Genomic DNA, 17,709 nt, shown 5'->3' with positions numbered 1-17,709 from the left:
ACCTTGCCAGACCACAGTAATAAAAAGGTAAGAGGGCTTAAAAATGCTGGAAAAAATAAAGCCTCGAATTTCAACCCACCCAAATGGATGTGTGAGGGCCTGAAACTCAAATGAATGAAGGTTTATGCAAAATAAATAACTAAATTTACAGAATGTGAGGTGAAACTCATTGACACAAAGGTTAGAAGAAATATGAAATTATGTTTTTACATGTATTTATATTCAAACCGAATCTATAACTACTCTGTGTGTAGTGTCTGCATCTGTGTCCAAGGTGCGGAAAATAAATAGACTTTAATGGACTTCAATGCCGTTGGGAGGCGGTAAAACGTCGCTGACGGTGACTAGCAACTCAGACAAACGCGAAGAAGAAGAAGAAGAAGCTGATTAATCCGAGCAGCACCTGAACGCAGCGGCATTAGTGCGGAGAAAGTTCAGACCGAGCTGCAGCAGCTCCGAGGAAACAACGCGGCAACACAGCAGGCTTACCGGTTAACTTTCTGTAATTTCTTACCCATCTCCGTGCCAGAAGACTTACACACAGTCAGCGAGGAAACTTATCAAAGATGCCGGCCACAGAGAAGGACCTGGCGGAGGACGCTCCGTGGAAGAAGATCCAGCAGAACACCTTTACCCGCTGGATCAACGAGCACCTGAAGTGCGTCAACAAGCGGATCGTGGATCTGCAGCTGGACCTGGGCGACGGCCTGAGGCTCATCGCCCTGCTGGAGGTCCTCAGTCACAAGAAGATGTACAGAAAGTACCACCCGAGGCCCACCTTCAGGCAGATGAAGCTGGAAAACGTGTCGGTGGCTCTTGAGTTCCTGGAAAAGGAGAACATAAAGCTTGTGTCCATAGGTGAGTACCGGGTCCATTCATTCATCTGGAAGCTTCCTCCTCAGCTGTGCGCCTCCGACAAAACTTTGTAACATAATAAAAGAGTCCGCACACGACAGGGATACTGGAATATCCAATATTTCTTCTCAGAGTAAAGTTTTCATCCAGTTTTCACTCACTATTCCAGGTTTAAAGCCTCATCGCCCCGTCTTCTGTCCTGGAATGCACGGGCTACCATTTAAAATTCAGGCATTTTATATCTTTGGCTTTTCTATGCGAGAACAAACGCCGCACCTGACTGCAAATGCAGGTTTTTGATAATTTTGGACACTCTTCAATTCGGCAGAGATTTTTAACCCAGATAGCACAAATATTCTCTGTAAAATATCAGATTTGTAAGTTTCACGGCGCCGCTATTGCCCGCTTGGTAGCGTTTGGTTAGCAAGGTGAGGCATTGGGGAACTTGAGTCTCTTAAAAGCTGATAAAGTTCACCATTATGCACTCAAAGTAAGCCTGTAGCGAAAGGTAGAAGAAACGTTATTGCTTAAATTATCCGTAATTTAATAAATTCACATTCCCGGTGGCTTCTGTACGTGTAGAGCAGTGTACGACAAGAACTCCTTGCAAAACGTCGTCGATAAATGATCTTTTTAATAATGTCGCGCGTTTATCTGCGATATTAAAGTAATGTTGAATCGATTTAATAAAACCTTTAGAACTAGCGGATGTCCTTTAATTCGGCGTAAACTCATCAAAAATACTTGGACTGCTTTTTAAATTTAGGTTATTTTTATTTATTTTAACGTTTAAATCTGGGTCGTGTGAGAGTCGTAGAAACGTGGGTGTAAACTTGGCCTTGGCATTCAGGGTAATTTCTGATTAAGTGAATGGTTTTGTTTTGTTTTTCTGTCAACAGCAGCGTTAAGTGACAGATTTCTGAATTGAGTTTGGCGTGTTGTGGGTGCAGAGTGTGTTTTTAATGAGCAGTCTCCCACAGAGGTGAGGACACACCTGTGTTAATGAGGCCGACCTCGTGGAGAACTCAAGTCTCCTCAAATATTTCACCCTCGGACTCAAAGAAATCAAAGTCAGAGCTGAATGATGTTCAAGAGCTCTTTCCCCCCTTCCCAGTTTTTTTTTTTTTTTGATCTGCTTTGCAGTCATTCTGCTTCGTGTTCTTTACAAGCTGCTCTTTGCTGGGTGACTAACCACACCTGAATTTAATTTCCATTGTTTGTAGTTTACGTCCCTTTTGTAAATAGTAGATTTTTGTTCCCTTAAGGTAATGTTTTAGAGGGTTAATCATCACTCATGAAATTGATGAGTCAGTGGGGAGGAAATGGATATAGATAGATATAGAGGAGAAAATAAATTATTTAATTTTTTTTTAATTCCCTCTGCTTCCCTTTTAGCTTGTTTTGCACATCTCATCTCAGTGCTTGGCGATTCACTGCAAATCTAAATGCTCTAAATAATTAGATTAATCAGCATAAACTTGATGAAGCAAGAGTACCTGTCCCTGAAAGTTTGGAAAAACAAAAGCTCGTTACTCCCAGGACACCTTTTTGTTCTTGTACCTGAGTTTTCATTTATGAAATGAATGAAAATGAGTTAAACTCATGGTCTCTGGATCCTCTGTGCATATGGATGGTTATTTCTGCTCTCTGAGACATTTTAAGGTGTTTGGTGTCAGGTAGAGAGCTGCTTAATTGGCTCTCTGCTCATGTTTTTTGAGGGTGCTGAGCTGTTTTGCTGTTCATACTGGTGTAAATGGTGGACAAAATAACAGAAGAATCTCTCCAATCTTTCATAGAGGTGTATTTTCTTTATATATTTTTTCCCCATGAGTTTTAGCTCCCTCAGTTTGGCTTTCACACATTCATAACAGAAAACCTACATTTAAAACAAACTGGAGGCATCATGTATGAAAGTTGGACCTTCTCCCAGCTGTTATGGGAATTGTAGTCAAACTGGTCAAAGATTTTTCTTTTTTACTCCTGTGTTTAAAAAAAAAAAAAATCTCAACATTTAAAATGTGAGATTTTAATCCCAAACAAAATGAAAGAAGAATTTAGTCATCTGCACCAACACTGGTATTTTCAAATTTCCATCCCAGCAGTGCCGAGTAAAGCGGCGGCTGCCGTTTGATTTTCACTAAATGCGTTTGCACTTTGTGCACTGGCTTCACTCCTGTCCTCCGAGGTTGGTGCCCATCCTTGGTCTGTGTCAACGAGCTGATTCACAGCCTGAGTCAGTGTCATCTCTGAGGCAAAATGATCTCATCTCCTCCCTGTGGTTACCTGTTGGCAGGACCAGGTGTGTGTGCTTTGTGATGTGACGAGTAGTCTGGGTTCTTGTTTCCCAGACGGTGAGTTTTGGTCTTTTCATTGGAGCTGCGTTCAGTCCAGCACGACATCCTGTTCAAGAATCGTTCAGTTAAACAAAACACAAAACGTGACACCAAGTCGAGTCAGTGCCAGTATTTCATTGTACTTGTACAATGACAGTAGAGGGCTATTCTAGCCTTTTCTATTTTTATAAGTGTCATACTTTAAAGGCTGAAAAGGGCATAACAGACAAAAGTCACTAATATTAAATAATAATAACAAATAATAACAAAAACACAGAAAAATAAGAGTCCTTGACAAACTGACGAAATGTTTATCTGCCGTTTTCACCTGAAGGTCACCTGCCTGTTCAGCTCTTATAAATAGCACCACTACTTACATGAAATGGATTCAGAGCATGAGTTAATAGCTGTACCTCATTTATTTTAATGTTTTGACAGAGTCCTGAACAAGCTGCTGGTTATCTTTTTGTAAGAGGGGGGGGGGGGGATCACCTTGATCCAGCTAGAGATGAATGCACTCTGTTTTTAATAACAATAGTGAGTCAGGCTTTGGTGATATTTCTGAGATGTAAGAAAGCAGTTTTCGTAATAAAATCAAAGTGCAGTTTGAGTCTAAAATAACTCAATGACCTGCCGCTGCTGAGATTAAACGAGTGGTTAACTTTAGACTAACAGATTGTGTCCAGAACGTCTCTCAGAAGCCTGAATGTGTCGCGTTTCCACAGCTGAGCTGCGTACAGCCTGCTTTCGAGTTCATTTGAGACCAGAGCAGCTTTTATACCTAATCAGACGTCTCCATCTGAACTCTGGTTGAAGAGGGAGGGAGACACCTAAAAAACTAACCACGCCGAGTGAGCTGAGGTCGGAGTGCGTTCAGCTACGTAACGCTGTGGTGGACAGTTGGTTTTTCCACACTTGAAAGGAAATGACTGCCTGACTGGGTGGGACGTGCACACAGTTGGGCAGAGCTGGTCCTGTTTCAGCTTTCAGACATGAAGCAGAAGACTGTGATTACCTCCTTTTATGAAGAAGGCAAATATTCAGTGCCTGCTGACAGTGACTTTATGTAACCTATAGTGTGTTCATTATAACAAACTCTTGTTTAAGTAGTAGTTGATTATTGGTGAGAGAGAGAGCTGAAGGAAGATCAGCTCTCTTCTATCAAAGATCTTGAGTGATGGGAACCATCGGCCTGCCTTACGGGTTTAGGTTTGAGGAAGTGTTTTGAATACAAAAGGGTTAGCTGATGGCTAAATTTGGTCGAAAAATTTGTTCCAAAACAGAAGCTGTTGAACTCTGTGTGTTCAGGAATATCTCTGTTGTAACAGAGAAAGGGTTCAAACTGCTGATCTCTCATTCTGACATCCATCTCTTATCCTGATGTGATGTCATGAGTTCATGTGATCATGTTGCTTTAATGGCCCTCGTAAACCTGCAGATACAGAGTAGGACATCAGAGGCCTGCACGATGAAGCAGGATTTGAGGGCTCAGCGAGTGAACTTCAGGTTTAATCCTGAATTTTCAGGTTTAAAAATGTGGTTCATTCATATTGGGGGGGGGGGGGAATTTGTGCTGCAGACTTCACCTGCTCCATCGCACGTTATGTTCAGAATAGGAAGAGAGATCAGCAGGTACGGCTGCCTACTGAGCAGTCACATGGTTTCCTCTTTCAGGTGAACGTGCTCATAACTACATTGATAAACCCTGAGCTGGCTTATCGGTTATTCCAATTAACCTGATCGATGTTGGAATAAGTGAAGCCAGATAAGGAGAAGGGAATGATGTACTTTCAGCACATCTCTGGGTCAAACCTGTTTTTCATTTTTCTTCATGGGGTAAAAGGAGCCTGTTAGCTGTGGAGAGTTCATAATCACCAGGTGGATTTAACATTAGATTAGCTTTTTAAATGAACGCTTAAACGGCACGTTGACTCTGGTTTTGTGGAAGTGAAGCATGTCCAGATCTCAGACAGGCCATTTGGAGCTGATCCAAAACCACCTTCTTGCACGTCTGGTTGTTCATTTATGCGCAGCGCTCCAGCTGCTTTCACTTTTTATTGTTCAGCTGCAGTCTGAAGGGCGTGCCATCTGTGGCACAGGTAGTACTGGCTCGTTTTAAAAGTCGTGTTTCGCAACACATGTAACATCTCACAAATGTTTGCATGTCAGTGCAATACTCGGTAGTCTGAGTTCACTGTGACGCATTTTACAGAAAGTCCACACGACATCAGTGTGAAAATGTGCTCAGGTCCCACCTGGACGTCTAAGAGGCTCCGGTGTGTTTTCACAGGTGCCGACAGCTTGTCAGATACCTCACCACCATGACAGGTGGAGCATATGAGCCAAGTAGGAAGGGGTGAGGGAGGGCAGGCGTGTGGAAGCTCGGTTAGGCCATGTCCACACTCATACGCTTTCGTTTGAAAATTCATCTTTTTCTCTCAGATTTGGCCTTCCGTCCACACTGAGACGGCGTTTTTGGTCAAGGAAAACTGAGCTTTTTGAAAACGCTCTCCAAAGCAGATACATTTGAAAACATTGTTTTCACGTCAGTGTGGACCACGAACCTGGAGCCTTTTCAAAAACGATGACGTATTTTAGTCATGTGTTGCAGTCGTGACCAATAAAACTAAGATTACGCAGAGCGTTTTTAGACAAACGCCATTTTCAAATTTATCCGGATTAGTGTAAACAGCCTTAAACTCATCACCCTCTCACCTGCACACTTTCACTCCATTTACGTGTTTGCGTTAAGGGTCTGCACCTGAGACCACGCCACAAAAGTGCAGCGCATGTTTTGCGTCTCGTGTGGAGGAAACTCTTAAATAAAACAAAAATGGAGCACAAAGTTTCACTAAACCTATCTGTTAAGATTAAAAATGTCTTATTGAAAGATTAGGGAAGAGTTTACTGGTCCTAAACTATAAATGTCAAAAAGGAAAGCTGAAAAGTCACCACAAAGTGACTTGTCACCCATCATTAAGGCAACCTCCCCTTTAGCCTTAATGATGGGTTTTCACAGTTCAGTATATATCAGTAGTTTTTTGTGTTTTTCAAAGGGAAGCTACACTGCAGCAATGACTCTTTTAACTTCTGATGCGCAGACAGTTATTTTGTTACATGAGCAGGCTGAAATATGCCAGAAACCACTGGGTTTTTGAAAAGGTTGCTCCCACTCTGCTTTCAAAGGGTTAAAACTCAGTCGGTGAGCAGCTGGTTAGGGTTTGGTTGAAGGAGAAACTACAGATTCAGTGCAAGCTTCAGGGACAAGCTAATTTCCCACCACAAAAAATAAGTGGTGAGCTGAATAAAACTGAATTTCCTCCAATGGCGATGTGACTTACTGCATACTGGAAGCTCGTTTCCGTCACAGAGGCGAGGCCATCTCAAAGCTCGTAGCTCATATCACAACCCAGCCCCATAGTTAGGAAACCCTTCAGCAACCAGAAGTGACTCCACACGGAGTTGCTCATCAGACTGGGAGGGTGGAGAAGACAGACTGGCATGTGGCCAAAGTGATGTAACTCCACATCCTTTTCAGCTCTGTTAATGTATTGCTGTGGTGTGGGGACCCCTGAAGAAGGCCCCTGGCTTTTGTCTCTAATGCACACTGAATATTTTCAGTGCGTGCGACCTCTTCAGAGCTTGAATGCACTTTGTTTAATTTTAAGTTTTGGTTCAGGGACAGCTGCCGCTGTGCTTTCAGGCTCTCTTCTGCCTCTCCTCGAGCTCCAGGCAGATCAATAGTTCCTCAGTCGACTGCTTTCAGTGACTGCCGGGGTTCAGGGCATCTGTGTCATGTTTAAACACCAAATGTCACAGTGGTAGCAATAAAGCACATCGATTACACCACAGCTGCTCGGTTTTGTATGCTTAGATTCTCACCGCAATCTTAAATTTTCTGTCTTTTATTTAATTTGCCAAAGAAATTTCCTTTATCATAAAATCAGAATTGGAGTGACTTGAATCTTATTTACGACCTTGGTAAACACTTTCCTGATTAGTTTATTGTCTGAATAGCTGGTTTCAAGTCTCACTGACAGCATGGTGATGTTGATTCAGTAAATATTGCCTCCTCATTAGTGCTCGAAGAGGATAAAGCAGGGTATGATTTTTAGAACAGGCCTATCAGTTTTCAAGCAGTGTCACAGAGAAGGTGTTTGTAAGCAGGAGGATGGAGTCACACAAGTTACCTGGACTTTGAACTGAGAGATCACGAGCTTAGCCGTCTAGACGTTAAAGTCATTTGATTGTGGCGTAGTTTGTTTTTTCTTAACCTCTGGCGATTGGAAACTCGTACACTGGCGTCAGCTTGAAGATGTAGTTATTTCCTACAGAGCTAATGTCACACCAACAATGCTAAATTTGGGTTGGCTGACCAAAAAAGACGAAGGGAAAAAAAGCACTACTTTGTACAGCAGCGGGTTTCCTCCTCAGCTGGCAGCAGAGCAGCAAACACAGGAACACCCACCGGTTTCCTGGCGTATTTTGTCTTTGTGCCTCTGCCCCCATCCTCTGCATCTCAGCTTCCACTTAATTCAGCTATGCATCGTGGCCTTTAGATATGCCGGACAATCAAAGTGAAATCACTCATATTTAACTCCTAATAGTTTACGGAATAACTATTAAGCTTCGTTAGGCAGTGCAACCGCAGTGAAATCCTACCAGATCCGGGCTTAAAAGCAGAGGCAATAGAGCTTTTTCAGTGGTAGCTCCTAATCTTAGGAGCAACTCACCTTTTCACATATAAGCTGCCCAGGCCCTCAACACTCTTAAAAACTTATGTGGATAATAAAAGCCAGTATATGCTGCTCAGCAAGTCCCAAAAACAAGCAAGAACAGTCTTATTTATTTGGTTTGTTTGGTTTTTAAGTGTATATTGTGTTTAGTGGTTATTTTATAGTGTACATTCTCTTTAACTGGTAGACATTTGGTCAACTGAGGTTGTTTAAAATGTGCTTTAAAAATAAACTTTGACTGGACTTGAAAGTTGAACTTCTGTGTATGTGTGAATGAATACATTTAATGCAGCCGGCTAAATGTCTGGTCCAGATGACTAATTTGTTTCTGCAGCATGGTTCAGGTGAAAACTGTTCATGAAGCTGGAGCTTGCGAAGTTGCCGTGTTGTAACGCCTTTTTCTGCAGGTTCCCGAATCTCTGCAGAGGCCGTGTTTATCCTCTGACAGGAGTTTGATTTAAGAAGCAAATCTTTACCGCCTTAGAGAGAAATCTATCCCTGAATGAACCTTGTGTGTCTGTTTGGAGCTGGAATCATCATTCTGAGATTGCGACACCTTATATGCACACTTTCTTTGCCTACCTCTTTTTGGACATTGGCCAGTGAGTTGAGAGGTGTGTTGTGTACAAAAGGCGTTGGCCCATCCACTTGTGCAGACCGGTGTGCTGCATCATGATTGGGAAAGCTGATGGATTTATGGAGTAGCTGTGACGTGATCAGTTTAAGTTGGAGAAAAACATCTGGATTATCTTGCTCATCTGTTAATCCTATGTTGGCTAAAACAGTTTGAGTCACTGGGGCTTCTTAGCTGTTCTTTGCCTTATATACATTGTGACACAGTAAATGGTAAATGGCCTGTATTTGTATAGCGCTTTTATTAGTCCCCCGTGTGTGCAGACAGCGCATGCTCATTAAAACATGCTTGTTTGTACAAGTAGTTCTTCTCTGCTTCAAACTGCTATAAAGATGGGCCATGTCTGACCATGAGGGGCATCCAAACAGTAGAAAGATGGCCGAAAGGCAATAGTTTCAGGCAGTTGAACCCAGGGGATGTGTTGTGGCCCTGAATGAAACAAATGGCATTAGTGTGAACTGGGAATCATGCAAAGCTTATAGACTAACAATATGGAGTTGGAAAAAATCACGATGGGTGTAATGGAGGTGTTGCGTTGTTATTAGCAGTTTGTGTACATCTAGTTTATCAGGTTTCTGCTGAGGCTGAAACGAGGAATAACTGCATGGAAAAACAAATTTAGGATTTGGAAACACTGGATGGAAATCTGTGTAAAACCAGCGTGAATGCATAACAGAAGTGCTAAACGCCACCAATTAAACAAACCACCTGGGACAAATTGTAAGGCGAGCAGAGGTAAGTATTTAGCCTTGAGCCAAATACTTTTTTTTTTTTTAATCTTTTTAATTTTTTATATACATGTCCAACATTAAAGCTGCATAAATGACTCGCAGTGCATATAATTACCTTGAGTGGCTTTCCTGCTACTGGTGTGACTCAAGTGTGAAAACTAAACACACATCTGAACAAAAGAACAACTGTTTGGATAAATTCACACGCTCTGCATAACATTTTATGTTTAAAGTAAAATGCAGACGAGACGGGTACCTCGATGGTTGCATGCTGTGAAAGATAAATAGCTACATTGCTACCAGGATAACCTTGCACCAGAGCACATAAGATAGTGGTGCTTCTTTCTCTAGGTGTAGCTTTAAATATTCACAGCCTTGCCTTCAGAGTGACAGTTCTGTCACTTGAGCAAAATTTAAGTTCTAAATAACGTTTTGCTTTTATGGAAGCCTGAAATGTCTCTGCTTCCTGTTTCTAGTGCAGCTTTTGTGTAATTGCACAAAATCATATAATGGAAGCTTGTGTTTTGGAATGGAGAAGTAGCTGTAGTCTGTTTTATGTCCCTGTCTGATCATTACTAACACTCTACAAGCTAGCATTGCTTGCATGCTCTTCTTAGCCTGTGCTTGCCCCGATTAGTGTTTCTTCATTTATTGTGTCAGGAATATGACGTCACCTGTGCTGGTAAATTTAGTTGAATAATCCTGCCTTCAACTGGTTTCTGTCCCCGTTTGCAGTGCTGTTCTACATCTGCCTCAGTGTGAGAGGAACCAGGTGAGAACAGGCCTGACGGGATCTGTAGCTTTCAGGTGTGACCTTAATCAGGCGGCGTGACCTCTTCTACATGCAGAGTTAACCTGTGGTGCCTCCAGGCCCTGTTTTTCCAAGAACAACCCCAGCTTTCAGTGGGAGAATTTTTCCACTTCTGTTTGCATTTTCAGAATGTCAAACTTTCCTGGTTGTTCAATCGGCAGCAGACAATCAGTCCTGCTTTTTGTTTTGGGGTTTTTTTGTGCTCTTTCGAGTCTTTGTTTCTCATGTCTCACAACAGATGTGAGATGGTGTGAAATCTTTATACTTTGATCTACTGTTAATCAAAATGCCCCACACTCACAGTGAAGGGACTGAAACGGTTTATTAAAACAAAGAACTAATTGTTTCCTCCTCTTGTCCTGCTCGATGCCACGCCTAATTGACAGTATACCTCAAAGATTAAAACTGTTCTGCAAAAGATGCACTGCTGTGTCCTCTGTTGGCTCCTGTCATCCAGCTACATTTTAGGAAATTATTGTACTCGAGCATGGCGTACTGAGGTTGACTGTTAGGTCATGGGCGGGATGGAGACACAAATGAGGGGAAAAATGAAAAAATCCTGCTTTTATCCTTTGCTTCACCTAGCGTGACCCCCTGAATGTGACTGATCAGACATGGAACTCAATAGAGTTCAGTAAACTCATAGAAGACCTCAACACACTTGTTGTATGACGTTTAGTGAATTCAGAGCTGCCACACTTGTATTAAAAAGAATCGCCTGTATTGAAAGTGTTAGTCTTTCTGGACCTTGACACAAAGTTGGATCTGCAAGATTAGATTTCTTCTTGTCCTGCTGTTTTTACTGCTACCTGCGTGGAAGGACGACTGACTGGAATGCCTTAGGACTCTGGGAACTGTCACAGGAAAATGTTGACTAATGTTTTGAAAGTTGGGGAAAAAACTCATCTAATGCCACCTGGAATAGCTAGCTTTTTACACCGAAACTGAGTCCTTCTGACCCAAATATACAATATTGTATATGTGTAGTCTGTACCCTTCAGTATCTTAGACAAATGTTCACTTTTTCTTTTGAGTGCGCAGCAATTACGTTTACATCCAGTCAGGCTTCTGCTTTTCTAAAAATGTTCCAATGAAAGAATTTAAAACTTGACACTTCCTGGAAAAACGGGAGTCGAGACTTATTGATTCTGAGTCTTGACTTTGTACTAAATGGATTTGACACTCCTGTAACATGACTAATCATTGACAGATAAATCCATAATGAAGATGCGCATCGTCTTCATATCTGCTGACGAGCGTCGGGCCGCTCTCGGCGCATTTAGTGCTGCCTCCCTCGGTGAGATATTAGCTAATCTGCTGGCTGGCTGCTCCTCTCTGGGAGCAGAAACCTCACCGTGCACGCACTCTCACACTCTTGAGTTCACCCTTTCTCTTTTGGCCATTTGTTGCCATGGTGATGTGTATCAACAACAGTCCACGTCCAGCTCGCCTCGTTGAACTGTGACAGCTGATAGATGTTTGGTTTCTGTCTGCCAGGTCTCGGTTTAAAGTTCAGGCTTTGACACAGATTTCTGGATGTTCTGTTTCTGAGGTGTTTTCTGTTTTCATTTTTGTGTGTTAGTTTACCACTCTAAACTTTTTATCAGAGCTCAAAACACAGATAAGAGAAACGGCTGTCAGTCGAAGAGTCACTGAAGCACAAACTCTGAAACTGTTCATGCACGTCATGTTACTTGCGGTTTTTATAATCTTCTGCCGGCCTGGACCTGATCATAATCTTGATGCCAGCAAAACTGGCGAGTACATTAATGGGAGAAACACAGCTGTGTGAGAAGATCATCTCGACAAACTCAGCTGTACGTCTAAAGGACAAAGGCCACTCTTTCGTGGATGCCAGAATTCACACTTTGGACTGAGGAGACGGTTGGTTTGAAAGACGAGCGAAACGGGCCGTCTCTGTCCCTTGAATAACACAAACTCACAGCCACCTACAAATGCAGACTTGAGATCCCTTCTCAAGCATCTCAACCCCGACTCGCAACTTGTGTCAGGTGACCTCAATAGTTTGTGATTTGGTGGGATATCTACTCGTTTAACCCGAAACCTCTGGTGGTAATGACGCCCACCTTTTTCCACGCTGTCTGATGTGATAACACAGATGATCAGTAATGGGTCAATGACCTTCTGTAGGGTTCATACCTTAGGGTAAATACATGGGACTCGCCACCTTTTTTGGTTTTAGAACTTAAGTGACTGGACTTAAGTATTTTCCTTTTAAGCTCGTAAGATCACCATGACCTGAATAACTGAGAATCAGCCACACCTTATGCTTAATGCAAAGGGTGGACATGACCACTGTGGTGTCGGCATTGGAGTTTTGGCTGCTGTAAAATTTTTATTTATTTTTAAAGTCAGAAGTGACCATACCTGTACAAGAGGGTCAAGTTATCAGCTAACACTAGCAACTACTACTGACAGGTTCACTAAGATGGCATGTACTGATGCCACTGGCCGATATTTCTGCTGCTTATTAGCTTTGCCATCTAAATGTTGAAAGATGGCATGAGGCACTGAGACTTTATAGAAAGTCTCTGACCGAGGTTTCTTAGTTTTCCTGGAATAATGGGGAAAACATGACTGCAAAAAACCAAACCAAAACAGTGCAGCAGCATTGGTACCCAACCATCCTGACTCTGATTAGTTCACAGTAATTCAAACTGTAATATCCTCATTTATGTTCGGTTTCAGCCACAGACTCTCTCTGTGATTTTTGGCTCACTGACAGACTTTCTTAAGGTTAGTTATTCAGTGGCTCCAGAATGAACACTTTCATAGAAACCAGAAATGGCTGAAACTGAATTGGTGACATTGTTGTTGAGTCTCATCACTGTGAAGAACAGTCGGTATCGAGGCAAAGATGGAGGTGTGGGGGCTGAACGCACACACACAGAGGAGTGATTGATAACACTGGCAGAAAGGCCTCAAGGTCGGGCCAGTGAGACGCATTCTTCCTACTTGTCATGGCAACCTCAGTAAACAGAGCTGCTGATTGGCCGAAGTAACCTGAGGGTGGCGGATGAGTATGGGTGTTAATAAACAGGAAGTGTCACGTAACTTGGAGCATTAGGAGCATGCCTCATGATGTGTTCAGGTACCATGAGAAAGGTCAGAGATTGTTCTGTGAGGAAATGCAGGTGACGTTGCAGCACACGGGAATCACAACCTTACAGAACATTTAGTCACTCTTTTTGTAGCATCCAATTAAAGAAGTATAAAAAATTTATCTGAATAAATGTGCACCTCTTCTTGTCATTTCTGATCATTTAATGAACTGCATGTGATACTTGTATAAATCAGAAAACTGGTGTAAAATTATTACAGTATTTGATGGGAGCAGAAGACTTTCTTCAGGGTGTTCAGGAAAGAACTCTTGTGAGATGTGATGGTAGAAGTTCTGTGACAGAAACCAGGTAATGCTTTTCACTTTGTCTTTGGCTGATCCTCTCCTTCAGCGTTATCCCCATATACACTTGGGGACCACTTTCAGTATTGAATGTTTTGGATTAGATGTGTTCAATCTGTTGTGGATGAAATGGAGACCTGCCAGTTTTCTCTAAATGCATTCATATACAGTATCGAGCTATCCTACTGTCATTCAAATGTAAGTGGGTGGATATCAGTTTGAGTTCTTGATGTGCTCTGAGGGACAAAGACCTTGCATCAGGCCCGTTGTCTCGGATACCCAATCACTCAATGGGTGATCCAAACATCTGTTCAGTGCATCCTTGCCTGAAGGATCTAGTGATGAGCTGGTCTACCTTTTGAGCCACAGCTGCCCATCGATCTTTGGTGTTCATTACATTTAATAATAAATAAATAAATAAATATTAAAAAGTTACAAATGATAAATTAAACCCAACTTTTCAGTTATTAGACTATATCAGCCTAATGACTAAAGGTCTGTGCTGGTTTTAAGTTTCCACATCAGTCGTGTAAGCTGCTGATTGGATGAGGATTGCTTTCAAACATCTTCTTAGGTGACCTCACAGAAACTTGGTTTGGGCTGACTAACCAGCGTCAGTCTCCAGAACCAAGTTTCTAAAATTAAATGTTCTTTTTAAGAGAATCAGTTTCACACTCGCACTAAATTTAACAGCAGTGGATTTTTAGTTGAGCACAGCACTTAAAACATAATTAAGTGCAGAGTTCATGATTTGTTTTCATTTCCTTTGGAAACTGGAGCTTTTAGGATTCTCGGAGGGTTCCTGTGTCTGAGTCATTGGACGGAGGAGTGTTTAAGTTGGCCGTGTTTGCGCTCACTGAAACCTCATCGCTCCACTCTTACCGAAACCTGTTTGCTCCTTCATCTGTTTCACTTCCTTGGTTTCCATCCTCCAGGAGGAGAACAAGCCATCATGGCGGTGTCATATTTATGGCTCCGGCCTTCGCTCCTCTTCGCTGCAGATGTTGCTACTGTGGCTTGACTGAACTGTGTCAGCATGTAGAGGAGCAGAAACATGGGCCATCCAGATGAGGTTGTTTTCAAGTCCGCAGTCTCATCCTCAGCTCCCTGTTTACAGCCTCTGTAGAGTTGTGTGTCATCACTGAGAATAACTGCAACCAGATCAGTAATTGCAACCAGATCACAGCATGTGTCACATACAATAAGTCCAAAACTAGAAGCATAACTAGATAAATCTGGATAACATCTGCAGTGTTTTATTCTTTGGTTCTTCAACCTTGAAGGATGGCATTAGAGAAATTAAGGAAGCATGACCCAAGGTGTTGGAACATAAAGCACTTTTTTTTTCTCTTTTTGTAGGGAAAGACAAAACTGCTTTCATGTTTTCGCTGTCAGAGCAAGCTCGCGCTAACACACTATAAAAACCACCAGTGCGAAAAACACCAGCACATTCCCCAAGTTCTCCTCGTCATTCGGTGGGTTTAATTATACATTTCTTCCTCAGAGCCTGTGAACTGAGGTTATTGTGGAGACCGGGTAACTCTGGACCATGTAAACTCTTTGCAGTGTTATTGGTCTAGTCTAAAATTGTGAGGTTATGGTATAAGTGGCAAACTGGAAGAAGTAACTTTCTGTGAAACGCTCAAAGATTCTCAGAGTAAGAGCTTTATTTTTTCTATTCCTGACTTAACTGGAGGAGCTCTTCACGATTTTGCTCAAATCCTTGTGTTGGGAAAGTGGCACAACTTTGGGAAACTGTCATGATTTTATTGCATTACAGCATTTGTCTGATACTAAAATTACTGGGAAAAGTCGTTCGGCTTTAGGTTAGCTGAAACTGTTGATCCAAAGGGGTCCAGCTTCAACTCCACCTTACGCATCTCCTCGCTGAGAAGCAATAATGTCTAAGTATAGACGGTCAGTTTACTCACTGGTGTAATCCTGGTTTGTCTGAAGAGGTAAAGGTAGTTTTTGTTAAGTCTAGAAGGTTTAAATCATTGTGAATTATCTAAAGCTGTTAAAGAAATTTGAAGAAGTTAAAAACTGCTCTTTATATCAGAATGAATCAACCAGGCGAGTCATAAGAACATTTCTGTAATGAGGATTTCCCCCAGTACGTAGTTCTCTGCCCCCCCTTTTTTTTTTTTAAATTTTTAAAACTGCTCAATGTCCATCTATTCATTTATTAGTATTGTTTTATTTATTTTTGTTACTATTGGCATGGGTTCACCAGAGTCCCGGGAGTTTGTACAGCTGCCTGTATGAAGCAATCATGTTATTAAAATTACTCATTCTTTGGGATACTGACCCAAGAAAAGGCAAAGCCTCTTGTTAAAATGTTGGTAGGGCTAAACAAAAATAACGACAGTAAAATATCAGCAGCACACACCCTGACAACAAAACTGTGCTAGTAAAATACTGTCCTGGTGGTGAAAATTTGAGTTAAAAATGTCGTATTAACTCAAAGTATCTAAAGGTCTGACTGGATGCTTCTTGGTCAACTGCACTATAGGAGTTGCACTTAAGGCTCTTGTCTAAAAATGTCAGTGTTCTCACAGGATGTCTTTTTTTTTCCTCCCTGTCTTTGCACAAAGTAGGTTAAATAACAAGTGTAACAATGCAACACACATAAAGTGCTGACATTTCTAAAATCCAGTGTAGCCTCACAACAACACACAAAGCTAAAATGTGCTGTCTGTGTGCCAAATGTCTCATTCAGATGTGACTGAAATCTCCTCAAACTGAGGATTTGAGAGAGGAGGAAAAAAAAAACTGGCCCCAGGGCGAGTTTCTGCGCCTGAGAACATGTGAGGCAGCGCGCTCTGATTGGACGATCCCCCGGTGCGGTTGTAGCATTTGATGTCGACCTTGAAGATGTTTAATGTATACACATAAATAAAGGGTTTGTGGTGTTTATAGTTTCGTTCCCTCCCACGCTAATGTGTGTGAGACCCGGGCCTCAGTGTGGCTGCAGAAAAGGTAACACGAGAGCGGCCGGGATATCGACTTACACGCATGCTCGCCCCTTCTCTGCACACAGAAAAGTACCTTTGTTTGTTTCGGCTGTAAATGCAACAAAAAAGTTTTTGCACTGAGAAGCTTTGAAGAAGCACATGTCAGCTGAAATCCACCAAACATTTAGAGGTTTTACTACAGTTTCACCTGTTTTTGATTGGAGTTGTCACAGTTGAGACTTGTTACTTATTTATGCTACTCTAATTGGGTTCTTTTAATTTTATTTAGCACTGAAGGAAATTTGTCAGCATGGAACAGAATGACAAACAATCGCTCTAAAATCAGCCGTTTTAAGGATATTTGCTTTTTATTTCCCCCTAATAAGGCTATTGTGGCTCTATGGGTGGTAAGTTCACACACTTCCTCACCTGTCGAGTCCGATTCCAACAAAGACTGGTGCCTTTGTGAGGAAAATAAAATGAAGCCATTGTGGGAAGCACTATAAGCTGCAGTTCCTCTACTGGCCTCTTGGTCTGGCTGCTTTCAGGAATCTTCCAATGGTGACATAAAAGGTGGACGGAGCTTCTGATGATCTGAACGATGGCTGGGTACCCAGACAGAAAACGAACTCCAGGTTTTTGGGACTCCTGTGAGCCTCTGGGGCTGATCACCAACACTTTGTTCACTTATAGTAAAGAAAGATTTATAACAATACCCCAAACTCCCTTTAGCTCTGGTTAAAACCTCTTTGAGAAGGTGCCCAATGTGTTTCTCTGACTGAAACCTCTTGCATGTGCATGTGGAAATCTTTTGGTTTGGTTTGAATAGACATGATTAGAAAAAGGGATTTCAGTTTACAGGAAACTGTGCAGATTGTTTTTCATTTTGGGGTATTGTAGTGATGCGGCTACAGTAGATTAAGTGGCGCTATGTTGGGAAAAACAAAAACATGGCACAGTATCCTGAACCCAATAAAGGTTTGATCGTCGTGTCCAACTATCCTATCAGCTGACTGTTTGGGTGTTTTCAGATATCTAACGATGAAACTTGTGAACAGGAACAATGGAGACTGATTTAAATTATGTTGCGGTATCATCAGAGGTGAAAAATGGCCCACACTCACACAGACGCTGGACTGTCTCACAGCTGATCATGCATTTATGAAGGGGAGCTATTGTCATGTCGTCTGTCATTGTGAATTGGTGCTGAGCTGTTTTTGATGCAGGAAGT

General features: G+C 42.0%; 1 protein-coding gene across 8 annotated transcripts in view; it reads left to right on the top strand.

Annotated features, from left to right (window-relative positions):
* Positions 1 to 359: 359 nt before the first annotated feature.
* The window catches only part of flnba (filamin B a), a 63,840-nt gene continuing 46,490 nt past the window's right edge, over positions 360 to 17,709 (top strand). For all 8 annotated transcript variants that reach the window (XM_026167367.2, XM_080301215.1, XM_026167366.2 and 5 more), the window contains exon 1: positions 360 to 858. In XM_026167367.2, the coding sequence (XP_026023152.2) occupies positions 567 to 858 (292 nt within the window). In that variant the 5' untranslated portion in view covers positions 360 to 566. The remainder of the gene's footprint in view (positions 859 to 17,709) is intronic.

This window comes from Astatotilapia calliptera, chromosome 5 (genome assembly GCF_964374335.1).
Source record: "Astatotilapia calliptera chromosome 5, fAstCal68.1, whole genome shotgun sequence".
Lineage (NCBI taxonomy): Eukaryota > Metazoa > Chordata > Actinopteri > Cichliformes > Cichlidae > Astatotilapia > Astatotilapia calliptera.
The sequence above is the reverse complement of the archived record's forward strand: the minus strand, read 5'-3'. Positions and strand labels throughout refer to the sequence as shown.